This window comes from Camelus bactrianus, chromosome 1 (genome assembly GCF_048773025.1).
Source record: "Camelus bactrianus isolate YW-2024 breed Bactrian camel chromosome 1, ASM4877302v1, whole genome shotgun sequence".
NCBI classification, from domain to species: domain Eukaryota; kingdom Metazoa; phylum Chordata; class Mammalia; order Artiodactyla; family Camelidae; genus Camelus; species Camelus bactrianus.
Genome location: NC_133539.1, coordinates 7152676 through 7171962, shown reverse-complemented (window position 1 = coordinate 7171962; position 19287 = coordinate 7152676). Strand labels below are relative to the sequence as shown.

Sequence of the window (19287 nt, the reverse complement as noted above, 5' to 3'; positions counted from 1 at the left end):
CGTCTCCACAGAGTGGGGCACTGGGTGCCATATGGGTGTCTGTCCCACGCACGTCACCCCAAACTCCCGGGAGAATCGGTGTAGACGCTACACTGGCGTGACTGCCCAAGTGAGTCTGTCTCCTCACCTTGGAATGTGCTGTGAGGCCTCAGCTTCCCCAAACACCTTCCTTGTCCTCTGTTGTTACTAAAGAGAATCTTCTAGAATCTTGTCAATTCATTCATACCCTTTGGCTTTATTTTTACATTTCCTATAGTTCCTAATGAAATAGCGGACTCCACACTGGCCTGAGGCTGTTTGGGGATGAGTCTCCAGTCCCAGGTGAGACAGGATGTTCAGAAACAGCCAGCAGTCTTAACTGCTGCTCCCGTGGATACTGGTTAACTTCCCTGAAACTCTTGTTCAAAGGCTCCTCTTCTACCTTTCAGCAAACATTGCTGATGACAGCAAAAGGGCTGGACCCCTCCCCGGAGCATCCCCTGCACTTGGGGCCATGGTGCTCTTAGACTGTGTGCTGTGGGCATATGTTACCTACTTGATAACCATACACGGATTTTGAGAAAAATCGTGGTGCCCTGGTGTGGCTCAAGTCTGACCCAATGTCATCTTCCAGTCGATTTTGCTGTGCGTTTCCGTGTTTGGTGAACAGCTGAGTCGTTGCCCTCTTTGCTATTGACAAGGGGGTCCTGACCCCATTGTGCTCTTGCTATGATGTAATGTTTCAGACAAAGCACTCGAGGGCTCCTCAGATAGGACTGTGCCTCTGACCTGCTGAGCGAGCAGAGCTCCAGGGCTCACGCTCCTCCCGGGAGCTCAGAGAGCGCCAAGCAGTGCCCAGTGATTCCAGAGGTGCCCACCTTCCCCTCTTAAAACAAACAGCATGCGCTTAACTTTGGTGGTGAAACTTACTTCAATTTTAAATTACATTATCTGTAATTATTTAAAATAAATTCATGGTCTAATTGGAAAAAAAAAAACATTCTCTCTGGACTAATAATAATGCACATTAGAAGATATAGGTGAAATACAATATTAACAAAACACACTGGCCGTGGGAACGAAGTCCCTGCTTCTCACTGAAGCAGGCAAAACAGCAGGACAAGTTAGCAAACCTCCTTTTTCTATCTATTTACCAGTGAGCCTGGGACACGACGCAGAGCCCGGACACACTTCTGTGGTCCTTTCGATTGGCCTGCAGAGGGCTGTGTCAGTGAGGGCTGAGCCCGCAGGTCCTCCTGCTGTGTCCCTGCAGCTGGGGGTGAGCCCCCCAGTGACCTTCATAACGATTTTCTCAGGATGATGATTTTCTTAGGATGGACATAACATCAAAATATTTTATAAGAATCCTTAAGGGGGGAGAGTATAGTTCAAGTGACAGACTGCATGCTTGGCATGCATGAGGTCCTAGGTTCAATCCCCAAACCTCCCCTAAAAATAAATAAACCTAATTACCTCCCTCCAATAAAATAATTAAATGATACAATAAAAATTTATAAGAATCCTTACAATCAAGGAAATGTTCATAATATACTGAAAAAGACTATGAAAAGGAATATATGGATGTATATGTATGACTGAAACATCATGCTGTGCACCAGAAATTGACACAACATTGTAAACTGACTACAAATCAAAAAAAAAAAAAAAGCAAAGGGAGAAAAAGCAGGACAGAAAACTGCATCTGTAATACGATTCAGATCTTATGTTCAAAATATCCACCCATGCCGTCCTGGAAAATGACGCGCACGCCCTCAGCTGCGGGAGCAAAGGCCCTCGGGAAGATTAACACTCACCCTGGCTGTCACTCATCCTGCGTCTCCCTCAAGTGCCAGCCCATCCGAAGAGCTGCCCTGACTGCCCCCCACATTCGGCTGGCTGGTCCCTGGCTGTGTTAGCGTCCTTCACAGAGCTTATCGTCCCCTCCCCGGCCCACGCTGTCTCCCTGGGTGGCAACGCAAGGTCCCCAGAGCTGGGACTGCTCACCTCAGACCCTCAGCACTCTCCATGCGTTTCTGTTGAGGGACCAAAGGACTGGGCGCCCTGAGCAGCACCTGACCCCGGCAGATCAGCGAGTCTGTCCCAGCACCGGGCAGCCCTCCTGCGGCTACGCCCTTCCCACGAGCACCCCGGGAGCGGCTCACTTACCCACTTTGAAGTTGGTGGTCTCCAGCGTCGGGCAGGTGAACAGCCGGGGGAAGACCATGTATATGGGGACGGAGAGGCTCCGACACACGTCCCCGTCAGCGATCTGAATGTTCTGAATTTCGGTGGCATCACGGGCGTATCCCTCTGCACACCCTGGAGCAGGGAGAAGGCATCACGCGGTCAGAAAACAGCAAAGGCCCCAACAGGCTGATCCCTAGACCCGTCGTGGCGCTATGAGAATCTGCATCAGCCGAGTCACCTGCTCTCCCGCCTGCTCTGCAGGACTCAGGAGCCCTCCCTTCCTCCACATCTCACTCTCCTCAAACACACGTTTACTGGGCTGGGGCGGCGAGCTCTGGGGCAGCAGCGGTGAGCTCGGGGGCAGCGGCCTACCGGCACAGCGGGCCTTACCGCACGTCTCCACGCGGACCAGCTGCAGCTCTATGCTCTTGATGGCGGCCTCCGAGCTCTCAACCACCAGCTCTCCCGTCAGTGGCTGTGTGATGACACAGCTGGTTGAGTTGAGATGTCCTCTGATGAGAAATTTGGGGAGCAAGGCTCTCTAAAACAAAGCAGAAACAAACACGTCAGGACTGGAAGGCGCCGGGGGAAATGGCTCAATAGGTCACTTTGGTACGAATAAAAACCGAAAACAGAGTTAGATAATTTTCATAAAATCTACTGAGACCCTGTTTCACAAAATGGGAAAAAAGGTACAGTAGTACTTACATCTTCTGTCGACTGAAGCCACGGACTGAATTATTCAACAACTACCTACAGACAGAAGGTGCCTGACACTGCCTGTACACAATGACAGATCTCGCCCAGAGTCATCCTAACTGCCTCGATCAGATCTGGAAAGCTCCTTCTCACCAAGTAATTCGACATAGGGATGTCTGAGGAAGTTGCCAGAGTGTTTAAGGATAACTGGTCACAAAAAAAAAAAAAAAGGTTTTAAAAAGATTATTGGTTTTAATAAGATTATCATTTTTAAAATATTCCCAATTTTGCAATTTTGAAAAGCCAACACATTAATTTCATTTCACGAAAATTTAAATAGAACAACTTTCTTCAGTACTTGATTAAAAGCCTAGGACCTTTTCTCTCTGGACAGAGGAAATGGTCAGGGTAAGTGATGACATTCTTGTCGGAAAAACAGATTTAAAGAGTTAGAGACAATTGTTCTAGCGGTATTTACGATGGCTGTGTCCCAGTTACTGAAGATAATTCAGGGTTTAGAACACCACTGTCCAACAGAAACATAATGTAAATCACAAGTGTGAAGCAAATATGTAATTTAAAATTTTCTAGTAGTCACATAAAAAAAGTAAAAGGAAACAGGGAAAGTCAACCACTATATCCAAAATATTATCACTTCTACATGTAATCAATATTTTAAAATTATGAATGAGGTTTTACATTCTCTTTTTTATACTGAGTCTTTGAAACTTGGCCAGTATCTCATACTTAAGCTCATCTTGGTTCAGACCAGCCCCACGCCAAGGGTCAGTGGTCACACGTGGAGGTCCTGGAGGTCAAGAGCTGGAGAGCCAGGGTGCTCAGTACCTGGTGGCCCCCAAAGGCAGAGAACTCTACAAAAATCTTGATTCAAGACAGAATTCTAAAAACCACTAAAAGAAGCTACTTGTTTAGAAAAATAAAAAGCAGGAGCAGTTCACATGAAAATTCTTTTAAGGGGCGGGTAGAGCTCAGTGGCAGTGTGTGCTGAGCATGCATGAGGTCCTGGGTTCAAATCCCCAGTACCTCCATTAAAAAAAAAAAGTTTTTGGCAACTGACAAAAAAAACCCTCAACATCCAGCTGAGGATACTGACTAAACATTTATTTTACCTGTCCTTCCGCCGACAGTGTGAACATATGCAGATAAAGAGAGACCCACACCCGGCACAGCTGCTTGGGACACCCTGAGGTGGCCTGGTGAGGTGTCTCTGCACGATGAAAGTGGACGGACAGTGCAGACCCCGAGAGCTCAGGGGCCCCACCCTACAGGGTTCCCGACAGGGCTCTGCGCAACCCTGAGATCAAGGGCGGCTCCATCCAGGGGAGGGGTGCACAGGTGCATCAAAGGGGGCTATCCTGGCTGCATGCAGCCTCCAGAGTCAGCACTTGCCCCAGGGTGGGGCCACAGCATCCCCCAGGGGGACTCCCCAAAGCAGACTGGCCACGGCAGGACAAGTGTCCCAAATCACCTGTGGCCCCGATGCAGGACAGCAAGCCAACAGTCAGGACAAGCTACCTGCACACCCTAAAAGAAAGGCCACAAGGTTGAATGTACGACCCTCAAGGCAAAGCTAATCAGAGTGCGTTTTTATACTCAGAGGCAGAGTCTCACTGGGGCTATGGCGACACAGTCCAGTTAATAATACTGTATATATTAGATCCTCATCTGTAAATATAAACTGACAACCAAGAACCAATAAACAGTTGAGGAAAATAAAAGCAAGGAAGAGAGGCACACACTCAACAAACATTAGAACCAACCCCCTAAGAAAGAGCATCAACAATGGGAATCATCAACGACGGGAGTGATGGGCCTTTGATGCGGCGCACGGCGTTGCAGGAAATGAAGGGGCTACCCTGACAAAGGAATCGTGCTTCGAAATGAATCACACCATCATCGGAGCAAACACTTCAACAGAGGGGCTAAATACTAACTGAAGAGCAAATCAGTGAGCTGAAACAGAGCCAAGGGGTTCCTCCATGGTGCACTTAAGAAATAATAAAAGAGAAATTCGTGGAGCTGAAGGAAGGCTCAAGCCTTTAGCATGAAAGAGACCCCCAAACACCAGGCACACTGACTAAATAAAGATGCAAACCTGGGCTGGTGCTTTGACATTTTACACCACGAAGCATGGGGAGATCTTGGAAGTTTTCAGGTGTGAGGGCGAGAGGAGTAGGAACAGATTTGTTCCCGCAAATTTGAGAATCAGATTGTCATCAGTATAACTAGGCACTAGAGAAAACCAGTAAGCTGTTTTTCCAAGTTCTAAGGGAAAATGATATTAGAGCCAGGATATTCTACCTAGACAAACAAAAATTCAGATGTGAGAACAAAGTAAGATATTTTTCAGACACTCCAGGTTTTAAGCTCACTCCTTACCCTTTCTGAAAGAATGACTCTAGGATGTATTCCAGCAAAACAAAAAATAATTTGAAGAAGGAAAACATAAGCAAGTGGAAACTGATGAGCCATGGCTATGATGAAACCTCTGATTAGGCCGAACAATACGACTGACACTAAAGCAACTGTTAAGAAATGGTTTCTTAGATTTATCATGGGATAATTTCATAATGTCTAGAAATATCAAACACTACATTGTAGTGTTTGAAACTAACATTGTAAATTAATTTTACTTCAAAAAAATGGGAAGTGAAGCTTAAAAAAAAAAGTTTCCAAGCCAATAAAGGTTTAATATCGGGAAAAATAAAACTGATAACAAGCTGAAACTTACATTTCAAATGGTTTCAACAAAGGGGAGGTGATGACAGAGAAGGGCAAAAATGTTACAAGCCTTCTGCTAGAAAGTACTTATTCCCAACGCTGTTATTTAAACTTATAATTGTCTACGTATATTTGAGTTTTTAAGGGCAACTACTAGGAAGTAGAAATAGGATGTTAGAGAAATAAGGAGCAAACAGCAATAAGAACAGAAAAAAAAAAAAAAAGAAAAACAACTGCAACGACCTTGATCAATTAGACTAAAGAGTGGAAGAAAAGAAAAACAATAAGCAAACCAGGAAGTACAGGACAAGATACAAGGAATCAAACAAATGCATCAGTTTGCAAAATCAAAAGGAATGGGTTAAATTCCTTCATTAAAAGTGACCGTACTTCAAAAACTCCAGCGAGATGCTACTGACAAGGGGCACGTGCGATGGAACTGGTTTTCTCTGCTCAGCACCACTTCCTCACTATGGTTCCATTACCAATTTCTGTGTCATTTAGATTCTTCAGAAGTAGATCAACTTCAGGAAAGGGGGCCAGCTAGCTGGGACACAGCGTGTTACTTCTCAGGCTTGGACAACCGAGGCAGGGCGACATCTCAGGAGTAGGGACTGACTGCCTGGGTCTACCTGCTGGCCCCACATGTGCTTCCAATCAACGTTTCAATTCCTGGGAGAAAATATGACTGGCTCACGGGGGCCACTGTGCTCCAGAAACCAGAGAAGGGAGATGGACTTCCTGAAAGGCTCCCTATGACACAGTCCTGCCTCAGCTGTGCCTCCCAAGGGACAAAGCCAATAATCCTCCCACACTGGCCTTTGACTCGACTACAGTCAGGAGGGTCCAGACGGCAGAACGCAGAGGTAGGGCAGGGAGGAAAAGCCACACCCACGGCAGACAAGCGGCCCGGGGCCAGCCAGAAAAAAAGGAGGTGCGGCCACCAGGACAGGCAGCGTGGGCTCTAGCCTCGGGGGAGAGGTCTCTGACCACAATGCAACAACACTGGGAGGAGACAGTAAAAAAAAATCATAAACGTAGATCTTCTCTTTTAAAGACCATTCTTCTAAGTAGTTACTGAATTTAACAAGAAATCAAAATTGAAAGTACAGACATTTTGGGTACAGACAAAAATTTCCTCTTGCTGATGACCTGATACCCAAACAAAGAACAACTGGGCAGCAGTTTATCAGTGGGATCTGGTTACCATGCGAGTCTCCCTGGCAATGGCGTGTAAGGAGCACGTTACCTCTTTGACATTCTGTAAGGTTTCAGGTGTAATAGTGAAGTCCACGGGACTCGGAGTCAATTTCCCCTTCTGAGGCTAAAACAGGAGGAAAAAGCACAGTCAGTAGAGGGCTGAATGTTCTGCACGTCAAATTCTCTTTCCCTGCCTAAAGAAACCCAAGGCAGCACAATGAACCAGACGGAACTTGGTACTAAGAGGCAGGATGCTTGGGGTCTAAACACAGTTCTGCCAAGAAAGAATGTCATGTTCTGTCAAACGCCTTTATCCCCGTGACTCAACTTCCTCATCTGTAAAATGAAGGGATAGGCTTCCCAGTCTCTGAGGACCCTTTCAGGTCCAGAATTCAAAAATTAGACTTAAGAAACCAAGCAGCGTTACTGAGAGACATTTATCTGAACCTCTCTCTTAGAATGAGAATGCACACCAGAGTGGCTCCACAATGTGCCACTGAATCTGCACGCTGACCCTGTGGGCTGCTGCTACCACCAATGGTCCCACTTTCCAGATGAGGACAGGGAAGCGCAGAGAGCTTAAAAGGGTGCTCAAGTAAGTGGCAGAGCAGAGATTCCAACCCAGGCAGCCTGGCTCCAAGGCCAGAGCTGTCAGCCACTCAGCTGCACAACTGTCCACTGGGAAGAATCACACCTATAAAACAGTAATTATAAATGTTAACGTAACTAATTAACAGTGATCATCACCGCATTACACAGCTGCAGAATCCATCAACACAGCCAAGCTTCCCTGGGCCTGCCCAGGGTCTTTTACTCGTGGGCTGGGACCAAAGGCCACTGATGCCCAGATGGCAGAGGAGCCGTAGTGGAGAAAGGACACTGACCAATTTGCCAAGTTTACTCACTCACCAAAAGCTTTCTCTGGGAAATATTCTTCTTGAATATAATCTTTTTACTAGTGAATATATTTTTCCTTGCAGCTCATAAAGGAACATTTAACTTGTTAACTACAGTCACAGCGTGGTTTGGCCTTCTTGTGAAATCATTCACAAAGAACACGATCCTTGAAGGCCGAGTGTGGGTGAACCCCCAGGAGCAGGGAGGATGCCCCCACTGCTGCCCTGCCTGAGCTGGCCTGTGAGCAGGCTCTGTGGTCACGAGTGGGCTCAGGTCGAGGGCTGAGTGCGGGGACCCGGCTCTGAGTGGGGGGCCGAATTTGGGCTCATTCTTCTTCACAAAACTGGAGGCTCTTTTTCTTTAGGACATAAAATGGTATGTGTTTTTTTTAGGGAATAATCTATGTGAAAAGACATTTTTTTTGCTTCCATTTGAAAATCCTTGATGGAAAAAAGGAAAATATCCATCTATATCAAATAACTTCCAAAAAAGATATTTTAATCATATTTTACACAAAACATTACAGCACTGAAGGAAACACTTAACATTATGCTTATTAAAAATTTATAAAGAGGGGAACTACAGATATTGGAAGTCCTAAGAAGTCACAAAAATGCTGCACAGAAAGAGCGTCAGTGATTCTCCGATCTTACGCGCGAGAGATTTAAGTCTTACGTTTTCACTTAATCATCACTGAAAGATTCCCACGGACATTTTGTAACAGTGTAAGCGGCCCTGCCCCAGAGGACCTGGGGAGGCTGTGACACAAGGGAACCAGAGCTGTGGGCATGAGGACCTGTCACCCACCATGTGTCGCCTGCAGCAGCTGGGGAGGGGGGCTTGGTCTCCTACGTCTGCACGTGAAAGGAATTTTTGAGGACATTTTTATCACTGCAAAGTATCAGCAGAAGGTGTCAGGACCCCGGCCTGAGCACCTCTGTATGTTCTTGCTGTGTCTGCCAAGAATGTAAGCCCCTGGCCTCCTCCTCCCAGGCTGGGCCATTTCTCTGAGCTGCTGGCTGTAGCTACCCTGAGGGACGAGGTGACGTCTCTCTCCAGGGCCGAGAGCAGGCCTGCTCACTGCTCGCTGTAATGAAGGTAGGTGCCCCAGCACGGGGCTCCCTGGAGGTGCAAACCCCTCAGGTGCAGCGCCCTCTGGGCCCATGGCATCACCCTGTGGGACTCTGGGCTCCAGGGAACGAGACACACGGATGCTCATGCCACCGGCTGTGCGCCATGTCTGACCCCGGACACCCGTGTCTTTCCCACGAAACACACCAGGCTAACTTAGTGCTTGTGAGTGGGGCAAAGTCCCAGCCCCCACCAAAGATTCCTATGACTGAGCACAGAGCCCCCAAGGGCAGCTTACAGCAGAGTGAACGATGAATTCACAGGTCTTGGTCAAGTCCTTGGCCAACAGTGACCGCCTCATGTCACAGCGCAGGGTGTACTGGAGGGAAAAGGCAGAGAAGACGCTATTTTAGATGGTCTGCTCTCATCTTGGAATCACATACAAAGAAACAAGTCAGTCAACATATTTTAGGGAAACTGTCCACTTAACGTGTTTTATAAAATTAACATACATAATGGGAGAGTTAGTGTTCAAAATAAAGGCATTTCTATAAAAAACATTTTAAGGTTATTCCTCAGCCCATTCCCACAACCAACTTGCTTAAAAAAAAAAAAAAGTCACACATGTTCAAAAAAGTCAGCTGTTTGATCCTCCGGGAGATACTGCAGTATTATGTTAAAGACAATTTGTAGAATGGGAATTATATCTCTAGTTGATTCAAGAAGCTACAACTATTATGAACAACCTACCCATTAAAGAAGCTATTATATATTTAAGGTACTACCTGGAGATTAAAACATTAAAAAAAAAAGAAAAAAAGAATCATTCCTTGTCTGCAAGGACCTTTACATATATACTCTCCATGGCAATTTCAATCTTGCCTCCCCAGCCAGACAGGCTCAGTGAGGGCTGGTACTACACACGCACGTTCTGTCACGTTCTGTCTGCGTGTCTGACACACCTGTGTGCGTCGGTGTGCTTATGGACACCATCCTCCTCCCGCATGGCCCACACGCTGGCTAGAACGGGCACTACTTTATTCCGAATTGCTTGGTCTCCCCGATCCTTTTCCCAATGGGAATGTCCCTTTCTCATTTTCAGTCTCAGGGGTTTGACGGGGCTGACTCCCCCTACCCCACCCCACCCCACCCGGAGATGGCAGGTCAGCCAGGACTGCTGCTGGGCTACGGGAAAGAATCCTTTCTGCTGGGGCTGCCAACCCAGGAGACCGGACACCTGCAGCCGCCTGCTGGCAGCCAGCTTCGCCAGGGCCAGGGTGGAGCCTGCCTGGGAGTGGGGCCTGCGCCAGAGAAACCATGCTGGAGGCTGCCTCGTCGCCCCTGGCCTAGGCAGTCCCCTGGAATTGTGAGCTCTACACCCCAATATCCCTTTTTTTGGGCAAAGCCAGTTTGAGCTGAATTTCCACAACTTGCCAATGAGAGTGTGAATAACAGACACCAACTTCCGGTCACTAAATGTTTTCTGAGTGTGAAAGCGGTAGCTGGTAATATAAGGCAGCTGGGGATAAGTGGGGGATGGGGAGAAGGGTGGAGAGAAGAGGAAAACACTGATGTTATGTTTTAGGAATTGCATGAAGTTCTTTTATATGTGTGTTCTCAATTCTAACAGTTCGAATATCAGAACTGTTAAGACAAGATAAGGGTAGACACCATTAATTCATTTATTTAATCATTTGGCAAATATTTTCTGGGTACATTCGATGTGCCAGGCACTATGTTAACTAAGTACTTCACACCAAGACCTCATCCACCCCCTAGGAGGAGAGGTCATGAGGGCTGCTAGGGGTCACAGAAGTGGGATTTGAACTTACACCTGCCTGTTGCCAAAACTCATGCTCTGAATCTTTACGCAATACTGTAACTCAAGCCCAGATCTGTCTGCTGCAAAGCCCTGGATTCTTTCACTCCATCGTGATCTTTCCCAATGACTAAGGAGTGGCCCAGGAGGAATGAGTTATGGCAGTCAGAGGGGTCAGGAGGGTCAGACTTGAGCAGGGCACCAAAAGGAGGGGCAAGATTAGATCTTTTTCGACCGTCAGTAAACCCAACACAGAAAGGCGTGAGGAAGAAGACACGTGCCAGGGGCCTTAAGGCAGGCTCCTAGAAAGGACATTTTCACTCTGCAGAAGGATGTCTAGCATCTCTCTAATCTAATTCCGATATACAATTTCAGCAGACACGTTGGTACTTCTGTATTTTGTGTTACAGTGTAAGATCTTGCTAGTGCGGCCACAAGAGTAGAACAAACATAATAAAACTTGCCTGTGATTTAAACAACTTTTAAAAGAAAAAGGAGTTGCACAAAGGAGGACTAAGAAAGACTGACAGCTTCTCACACGTTCTGTCGAACAATACTGAGGAGAAATGGACGCAACACAGCTACGAACAATCGGAACCAATGTCATCAAGCCATCCATCTGAGAAGTAAAAAGGAAACCCGCGTCTGCAAGGTGGCAATTTACTACTGGCTACATTTTAAATCCTTTATTCTGTCTTATGACTTTTTAATTTTTACATTCTGTTATTACAACGCAACTCAAATGATAAACGCAAATTTTCTCTGCACCTAAATAATTTGAGAAAGATGTTGGGGTTCAACACAACACTTTCTACCCAAAGCCTCGCACCGGGAACAAGCCATGGCACTGGGTCGGGGGCGCCTGCAGGAGGCCGGCCTGTGAGACCCAGGGGTCGCTGCCTCTCCGGGTGGCTCCGCTGTCCAACAAGACACCTGTCGAGAAACTGAGGGACGAGTGAACTGATGAATGAAAAAGAGATCAAGAAACCATAGTCCTAGGTTCTCTCAATAAGTATGTCTCTCAAAAGAAGCGATGACAAATGTGAATGTGAACTGGGAATTAGGTGACACTGGAGAACTTCTGTTCATTTTGACAGGTGGGAAAATGTTAACTGTGATTATGTGGAAGGATGTCCTGATTTTTTGGAGACAGTGATTGTATTTTGAGATAAAGTGTCAAGATTCTCTAAGTAACTTTGAAATGATTTAGAAAAAACAAATACAGATGAATCAAAGGTGGCAAAGTTCTAATAAACGTTGAATCTAGGTGACAAGTGTCAGGGTGACAAGCTCTGATAGATCTGAGGCTAAGAAGACACCTTTTCGATTTCAGAAACTTGTGAGATACTTGGGGAGGTGCAGAGTTTCCAAACTGTAGCGTTCTGAGGTTAATCCCCAAAGTGGTAAACTCTAATGGCCAAAATAAAGGGGGTCGGGGTGATTCTTTAGCTTACTGAAGAATTAACCAGAGGTGAAGTCTCCTTTTGCATTTTAACCAGTGTCCAATTTACACATAGCTGCAGAGGAACACAAGTTTTGTATGTATATCTGTATGCCTTTATTAGCAATATTTGCAAAAGGATGAGATTCCCAGTTTTATTTTAAATAAATTAATCTTTCAACAAGAAAAACACTGGAAAAGAAAGTAATAAGCAAGAAGTATGCCCACAGAAAATCTGATGTTATTCTATTCAGTTTCTAATAAACACATGCTTATATCATTAAATAAACAGTATCAAAGAACCATTGTGTGGTTAAAGCAGGTTGATGCTGATTCTAGAAAGAGAATAAAAATAATTTTGAAAATGCAACGTTTGAGATATTTCCAGTCTTGCTAAAAAGGTTATTTTTCATTTACTTTCTTCCACGGTGAAAAGCTGGTCAGAGGACTCAGGTCTACATACCAACAACCTGTATGTCTACACAGTGACTTCCTTTGAACTAGACACTTGGCTGTTACTTAAGGGTTGTCCAAAGCCTTTAGTATGCATATTGCCCAAAAAAGGTGCACTGATAACAAAGGACTAGAAAAGCTTGTCTTTACAGAAAGATATGTATTGCCACAGAGTACATCACACTCCATGTGTTTCTTCTTGACCAGTCTTTTAGGCAATTCATAAAACTCATGTACAAACCTTTGGCTAAACTCACAAGTGTTTTGACGACTTTTATTGTAAAAGTGCTATATTTTAAGAGGGAAATGGTCTCTACCAAGACCGAATTATTGGCTAACAATTAATAAGTCAAAAAATTTCCTAATTTCCGGCCCTCCTGCACGTACGTAAAACAAAATGCTTTTGTCTCATCTAGCAAGGGAACCATGGATATCACAGAAGCACCTTTCTTCCCACTGAATAAAGGAAAGGCTCTCTTTCTCTCCCTCTGAGTCATGACTCTGAGCTGTGCCGGGGACAACAGCCACTGTGAAAGGCAGCCTGAGCGAGCGGAGGCAGACGGGAGTCGTAAGTCCACTTCCTCCTCACTTACGAGGCTTGTTCAATAAAGAACACAAGCCTATGTAGAGCAGCAGCCTTTGGATATTAAACAAAGAGATATTTATACGTATGAAACAGACAAGTTAGTGCGGGTGCCAGAGAGAAGTGAGGGCATATCTATTACCAACAAGAAGAGCGCCCCTTACGGTGTCAGTATGGCCTGAACAGAGCCCCAAGAAACAGAATTTTTAAAAAGGATCTACAGCATGGGTCCTCCAGGATTCCCATCAAAGATAATGGTCATACGTAAATTAAGTTCCAAAGGGCAAAATGAGAAATCAATTCAGAATATACACAGGGGGGCCCAGCAATAAACCATACTAAACTCTTGGGTCCGCCCTTGAACTTTCAGTGAACGGGAGCCCAAGCTGTGGTGCAGGAGAGTCGGGAGGTCAGCTGCACAGGATGAGGAAACTCACCTGAATGTTGACAAACACGCCATGATAAGTCTCATACAGAACTTTGTTACCCTTCACGAGCAGAGGAAACTCAAAAGGAATTTCTGTTTTGCCGCTGGGAAATTTCCCTGGCTTCACCATTTCGATGGTACTGTTGATAATCTGGATAGGCTGTAAAGAAAAATCAACTCAGTCCATCGACATGCACTTTTTGATGCACTTTCTTTCAAGTTACTGCGTCTATTAGACAATCTCCCGAGAGACAGCATGGCCAGCCCTCGGCCGCTACCATCCCGGTGCCGCACCTGCAGGCGGGCGGTGAGCCGGCCCAAGTCTTTGGTTCATTTGCAGGACTGGATGCTTAGGCCTTGGATGCACAGTAGGAAGTGAATCGATGTAACTCCCTCTCTTCCCCACAAATATCCTGGCTGTGCTAACAACCTCCTAGCAGGCACCCCTGTCTTAGGAGCAGGGCTGCTCTGCAGCCCCGGGGGGCTGGGGAGGCCTCCTCCACTGGGCCCAGGGAGGGAGACAGCACCAACGCTCAGAACCTGCATGAAAGGTGGCTGTTACACCTTAGTTAAGGTATCCTAAGCCTTGGTTTAGAATCACGCTGAGAAAATTCACAGCTTCTGAAGTGAGCCTCTAAATGCTGATGGAGGAAAATAAAACTGGGAAAACACAGGGAGGCCCTGAATCCAAATACTGCTGCTGCCCTCTTCCTTCCTCTGAACTCTTTCTCCCTCGGAACTGAAAGAGTTAACATGACCCTCAGGGAAAGGAAACTATACAGATGGAAAAAAAAGAGTTTACCATTCTGGAACACAGAACTTTACGCTAAATGACTGCAAAGAATGGCTCTCCCTGCATCTTACCTGGATGCCAGCTCCAACAGCAGCTGGGTTAAAATAACAGTTAAAATAACAGCTTTGTTTTAAGAAAGTGAGTGCCAGAAGGTTCAGGCACAACCTCTCAGAAGAGCCCTGGTCTCTGTAATGGCCGAATGACTCCACTAACAGCTCCCCTAATCTTAACAGGAGCACAGACAGGCTTTCAATAACAGAATATATTCAGAATCAAAACACCTGAATGTTTTTTCAGATTAGTAAGTAGTGAAAACATGACTGTCACCATCCCTTACAAATAATAAACAGCAACCACAAAGCCAGACAGCAAATGAAAATCACCAGACATTTGATTCATGAACAAAAAATGTGCAATGCAAGCATCCTCACCTTAACAGAATTATAGAATGCTTCGAACACACCCACACTCTTGGCGCTGAGCTGGAGGTTCACACTTCCTTCCACTGTCAAGGAGACTCCCTGGTGCTGGATGGCATCCTTCCCAGAGATGACCACCACCCCGGAGAGCATTTCCTAGGGGAGAGGAGACAACACCGGTCAAGTTAGCACGTCTCTTTCATTAACCTGGTTCACCTCAAAGTAAGCCTCCATAACCATCAATTCTTCCAAAGATGCAGATATTCACTGAGCGCTTCTTACAGACCAGACGCCTGGATGCCAGGATGGAGAAGACATGGCCACTGCGGGGCCCAGGAGTGGGAGAGCGGGCAAAGAGTCTCATCCTATCCCTGCCTTCCAGACACATCTTCATTCCCGCTGGAGAATCCGAACAAATGTCTGATTTCAAAAGCACACAGACAAGGGCCTGGGCGGAATGGCAGTCCGAGCCGCATACAGCAGGGGCGAGTGTGATGATCCCGCAGAAGGAATGTGATACAATGAAACCTTTTCTTTAAGTTCTCTCTCAATCACGCTGACAGACTGAGATGACCACACGCTGTCAAAGGCATGAGTAATTGAACACAACTGCTGGCCGGTGTCCTCTGCCCAAAAAGCCTCCCGGGAGGGCTGGGGGTCATGGATGTCACACCCCACGGGCACGCAGCACCGTCACTAAGGCCTCCTGGGTCCCTCTGGGTCCTGCTTCACGCTGGTGGTCAGTCGAGCCCAGACTTCCCTAGTTCATAAATCATGTAAGAAAGACTTCACAGCATACCATCCATTCACTTCTCTGGAGATAATTACTGAGTAACAGAATATGGACACGGACCCCATTCATTCCTGGATGACAGCTCCCTCCTGACCCTGTGGAACCCAAGAGCCTCAGTTTGCGACAAGGGTCTGGGCAGGGCTGGAAGGCGAGATGAACCAGCACCAACCAGAGCAGAAAGAGAATCCACAATAAACACAAAGCAACGTGTTTCTGAAACGACCTTCAGAAACAGCACGTGACTGCTGTCACAATGTGATGGCAGAAAACTGCTGACCGAAAAAAAGAAAGAAAGAAAAAAAAACTGGCAAAAATTAAGTGGTCAGCTAATCAAAGCATGAAAAAATTCTGTCCTTTTGGTGTTTAAATGTTTTTACCTTTTATTTCCTCTAGTTATCTAGTGAAAAAATGTTCACAGACTTCTCATATTATGCAAAATTTGGGGAGCAGGGAATATTCTCCCTTAAACATGCTATGTATTTTGCTTTTGTTTCCCACTCCCCACCTCAAAGTTCTAAAGTCTAAACTAAAACAAACATTATTAGCTCAATTTTAAGCAGAATTCTAGGAGCACAACTCCTTTGTTCTTAACATAAAAAGCTCATAAGCAAATTTAAATGAAAACTCCTCTGAAATACTAATTTAACTTTTAAATTTAATTAAAATTAATTAATTTTTGTACAACCTCAATGAAATAAAAATTAATTTTTAAAAATTTAAAACTACTTGTATATTTTTAAAAACATACTTGACTAGAACGTCCCAAAATTAAAATTAGACAAAACAACTTCATGAACTTTATCAAATAAACAACACAATGGCGCTTGAGGGTAATTGTGCTTCTATTTAACCATAACATTTTCAGTTACTCTCATGGGAACAGGATCTGGGCTGACCACTGAGAAGCATATTATAATCATGACATCCATAAAACTGTTCCCTTCCTTAATCCCTACAGCATAAGAAGGAAAAAGCATAGCTCGTGGGGAAAAAGAATATGAAAATGAATATTTATATATCCACACATGACTGAAAAACTGTGCTGTATACCAGAAATTGACACAACATTGTAAACTGACTATAACTCAATAAAAAAAAAAGAAGGAAAAAGCGGTGAAATACCTTGGAAACAGGCAGAGCAAATATTTTATGACTCTTTTATTCTTTGGGTTTAATTAAGAAAGAAGATTAACAAAATATTTGCAGATAAATTTGGCATACTAACAATATACAGGTCCATTCTACTCCTACCAACAAAAGGACAAAAGAATTAGTCCAAGTATAGCCCAAGGAGCCGAGAATTTTGGAAACAGATGATATTTCAACAAAGAATTGATATCCATGGTAGCGAGAAAACAGACACTTCTTGTTTCTTTTTTTTAAATTGAGATATAATCGGCATACAACACTGTATCAGTTTTAGGTGTACCAGGCAATTCTGGATCAATCCCAGGAAAGGAGGACAGAATAACTTGAATAACTGAAATTAAGGAGAACCCAAGACCTCACCAAGAACTTCCAGCTCAGACTTCTGTCTGGAAGGCTCAGCAGGGAGATAAGAAGATCAGGGCTGGAGAGTGAGGATGCCTCACTGACACCTCCACCTGATAAGCTGGGGTCCCTCACTGAGGGCCACGATTTCAAAGAGGGGCCGCTCCTGGATGTCAGGATGGCAACGAATCAGGGACGTGGTATACAATGTGTGCTGAGTTTGAGCGAGGAGAGCCACTGCTTTTGTCATGTCACCAAGAAGCCTGGCCCTGAGAAAGGTTGAGAATCACAGATGACAAGACACACAGGCCCCACACTCGAGTGCAAGGAGCAGACACAACCCAGCAGACCTCCATGTCGCCTTGGATCCCACCAGCATCCTGAAAATTCAGCTGAGCCCTAGGTGGGGATGCATCCAAGGGGAGCACCGCACAGAGCTGGCTGCAGGTCCGCCTGGGTCTCGGCCTGGAGGAGTCAAATCCAGAGGGAGGGCTGGAGCGGCATCTTCAAACACAAACTGAAAGAGGAGGCTGGGAGAAGGCACGCCAGGGCTCCCGGTCTCCCCGTCCTCCAGCCGTGTGGCTTTCCTGGCAGAAACCGCCACCGAGTGTGTCCCAAGGATGGGAGGAGACTGTGGTTTCTAACTCTGACTTCTTTGTCTTCTCTAGACCTAAAAGGCTCCTAGCAAACTCCACAACTGTTTTATTCACTGTTCTCTGGACTTAAATGCAAAACCCATAATCGGGACTCTGGGTTTGAGGATGGTGGCGCCGAGACAGCATCCCCCTACTCAGCCTCCTGGAAATCATCCAAAAGAACAAGACACAAAACCACAAACTGCATTTTTGGCGAAATAAGGAGAGAGTTAAATACTGTGAGATAAGTGGAGTGAAGACTGAGCAGGGAGACCGTGGTCAAGAGATGAAACGAGGCAGCCCCAGGGAGGAATCCCCCAAATGCACCCCACAGGGCAGCAGGAACTGTAACAACCTCCCAGCTGCCTCTCTCATGTGGGGAGCGGGGGTAAAGGTTACAGAAACTCACATAAAACCTCAGCCCGCTTGGTCTCAGCATAAATTCATCTTCTACAAGAAGATAGTGAAAGAACCAGCAGAGGAGCCCAGGACACATAACAGACTTAAAAGGAGGTGTGGAAAGGAGAGAGAGAAATCCAAGTGGCATTTCTGTGAGGCCTCCCTGGACCATTCCTATTCAACCCCTCCACAGCACTCATTTATCCCCACTCCCTGACTTTGCTCTGTACCATCTGTCATCTTCTAAAATCCTACATAAGTACTTACCTGTTTTATCACCTGTTCTCCAAGATGTTAATGCCACGTGGGTAGAGTGACTGCAGGAGTAGGAGCTCGATGCTTACTGAATGAATAAATGATTACTCACCAGAAAAAACAGCACCATCAAGCAGATGAAAATTGTGAACGTGCATCTCACTGTGTATTTTTAAAGTGTAATGAAGCAACTGCCTTTATAAAGGATGAACACAAAACAGAGCTATAAGAGCTCAGGGATGATGAAATGATGAGGCAACAGAAAGAGATAAAAAAAAATATAAGGAAAGCTCAGAAAAGAAGTGGAAGGAAAAAAATAAAACAAAACCATCACAGAAAAGGAGGTAAAACTGAAAGAGGCTCAAAATATATACAGGACAAAAATGAGAAAACTGAAACAAATCAGGTGAAAATTTAAGAATGAATTAAAAAGAATCACCAAAAAATGATAAATATGAGAGACAATGAGGAACACCGAACATAAGCATAATGAAGTTCCCATAAAGAAAACTGAAACAACAGAACACAACAAATATTTACTGATGTAATTTTCAAATACTGAAAGAGCAAATGAATTAGGAATGGTTAAGAAAAAGACTCAAGTAAAATTATCCTACTTAAAAAAAGAAAGAATACTTTAGGAGTCAGGGAAAGGAAAAGACACTTATAAGAGAGGGAAAAAAATCAGACTTCTTCATGGCAAAATGCAATTCAAAATGAAACTACAGCAATACCCATTAGGATGCTCAAGGAAACAAAGTGTGATCCTAGAATTTTATACCTACATAAACAATCACTCACATGTAAAAGAAGTTTTAAGTGTACAAAAGCAAACAAACAAAACCAGAAGAAGCACAGTATGAAAAGCCCCCTTGAAGAATTTAGTAGATAGTGAACTATCACTCTTCAAGGGATGGAGAGAAACACTGCGTCAAAAGAACCAACCGTGAGGATGGAATCCATTTAACTGTAAGAATAAGACTAAGAGATAAGTGATGATTATG

At 45.1% G+C, this 19287-nt stretch overlaps 1 protein-coding gene across 1 annotated transcript in view; it reads right to left on the bottom strand.

The window, feature by feature from the left end:
* Positions 1-19287, bottom strand: part of VPS26C (VPS26 endosomal protein sorting factor C) — a 48032-nt gene that overhangs the window by 8748 nt on the left and 19997 nt on the right. The window contains exons 2-7 of the mRNA XM_010956513.3: positions 14723-14866; positions 13509-13658; positions 9074-9154; positions 6857-6931; positions 2557-2707; positions 2146-2298 (exon numbers count right to left, since the gene is read on the bottom strand). Of these exons, the coding sequence (XP_010954815.1) occupies positions 2146-2298; positions 2557-2707; positions 6857-6931; positions 9074-9154; positions 13509-13658; positions 14723-14866 (754 nt within the window). The remainder of the gene's footprint in view (positions 1-2145; positions 2299-2556; positions 2708-6856; positions 6932-9073; positions 9155-13508; positions 13659-14722; positions 14867-19287) is intronic.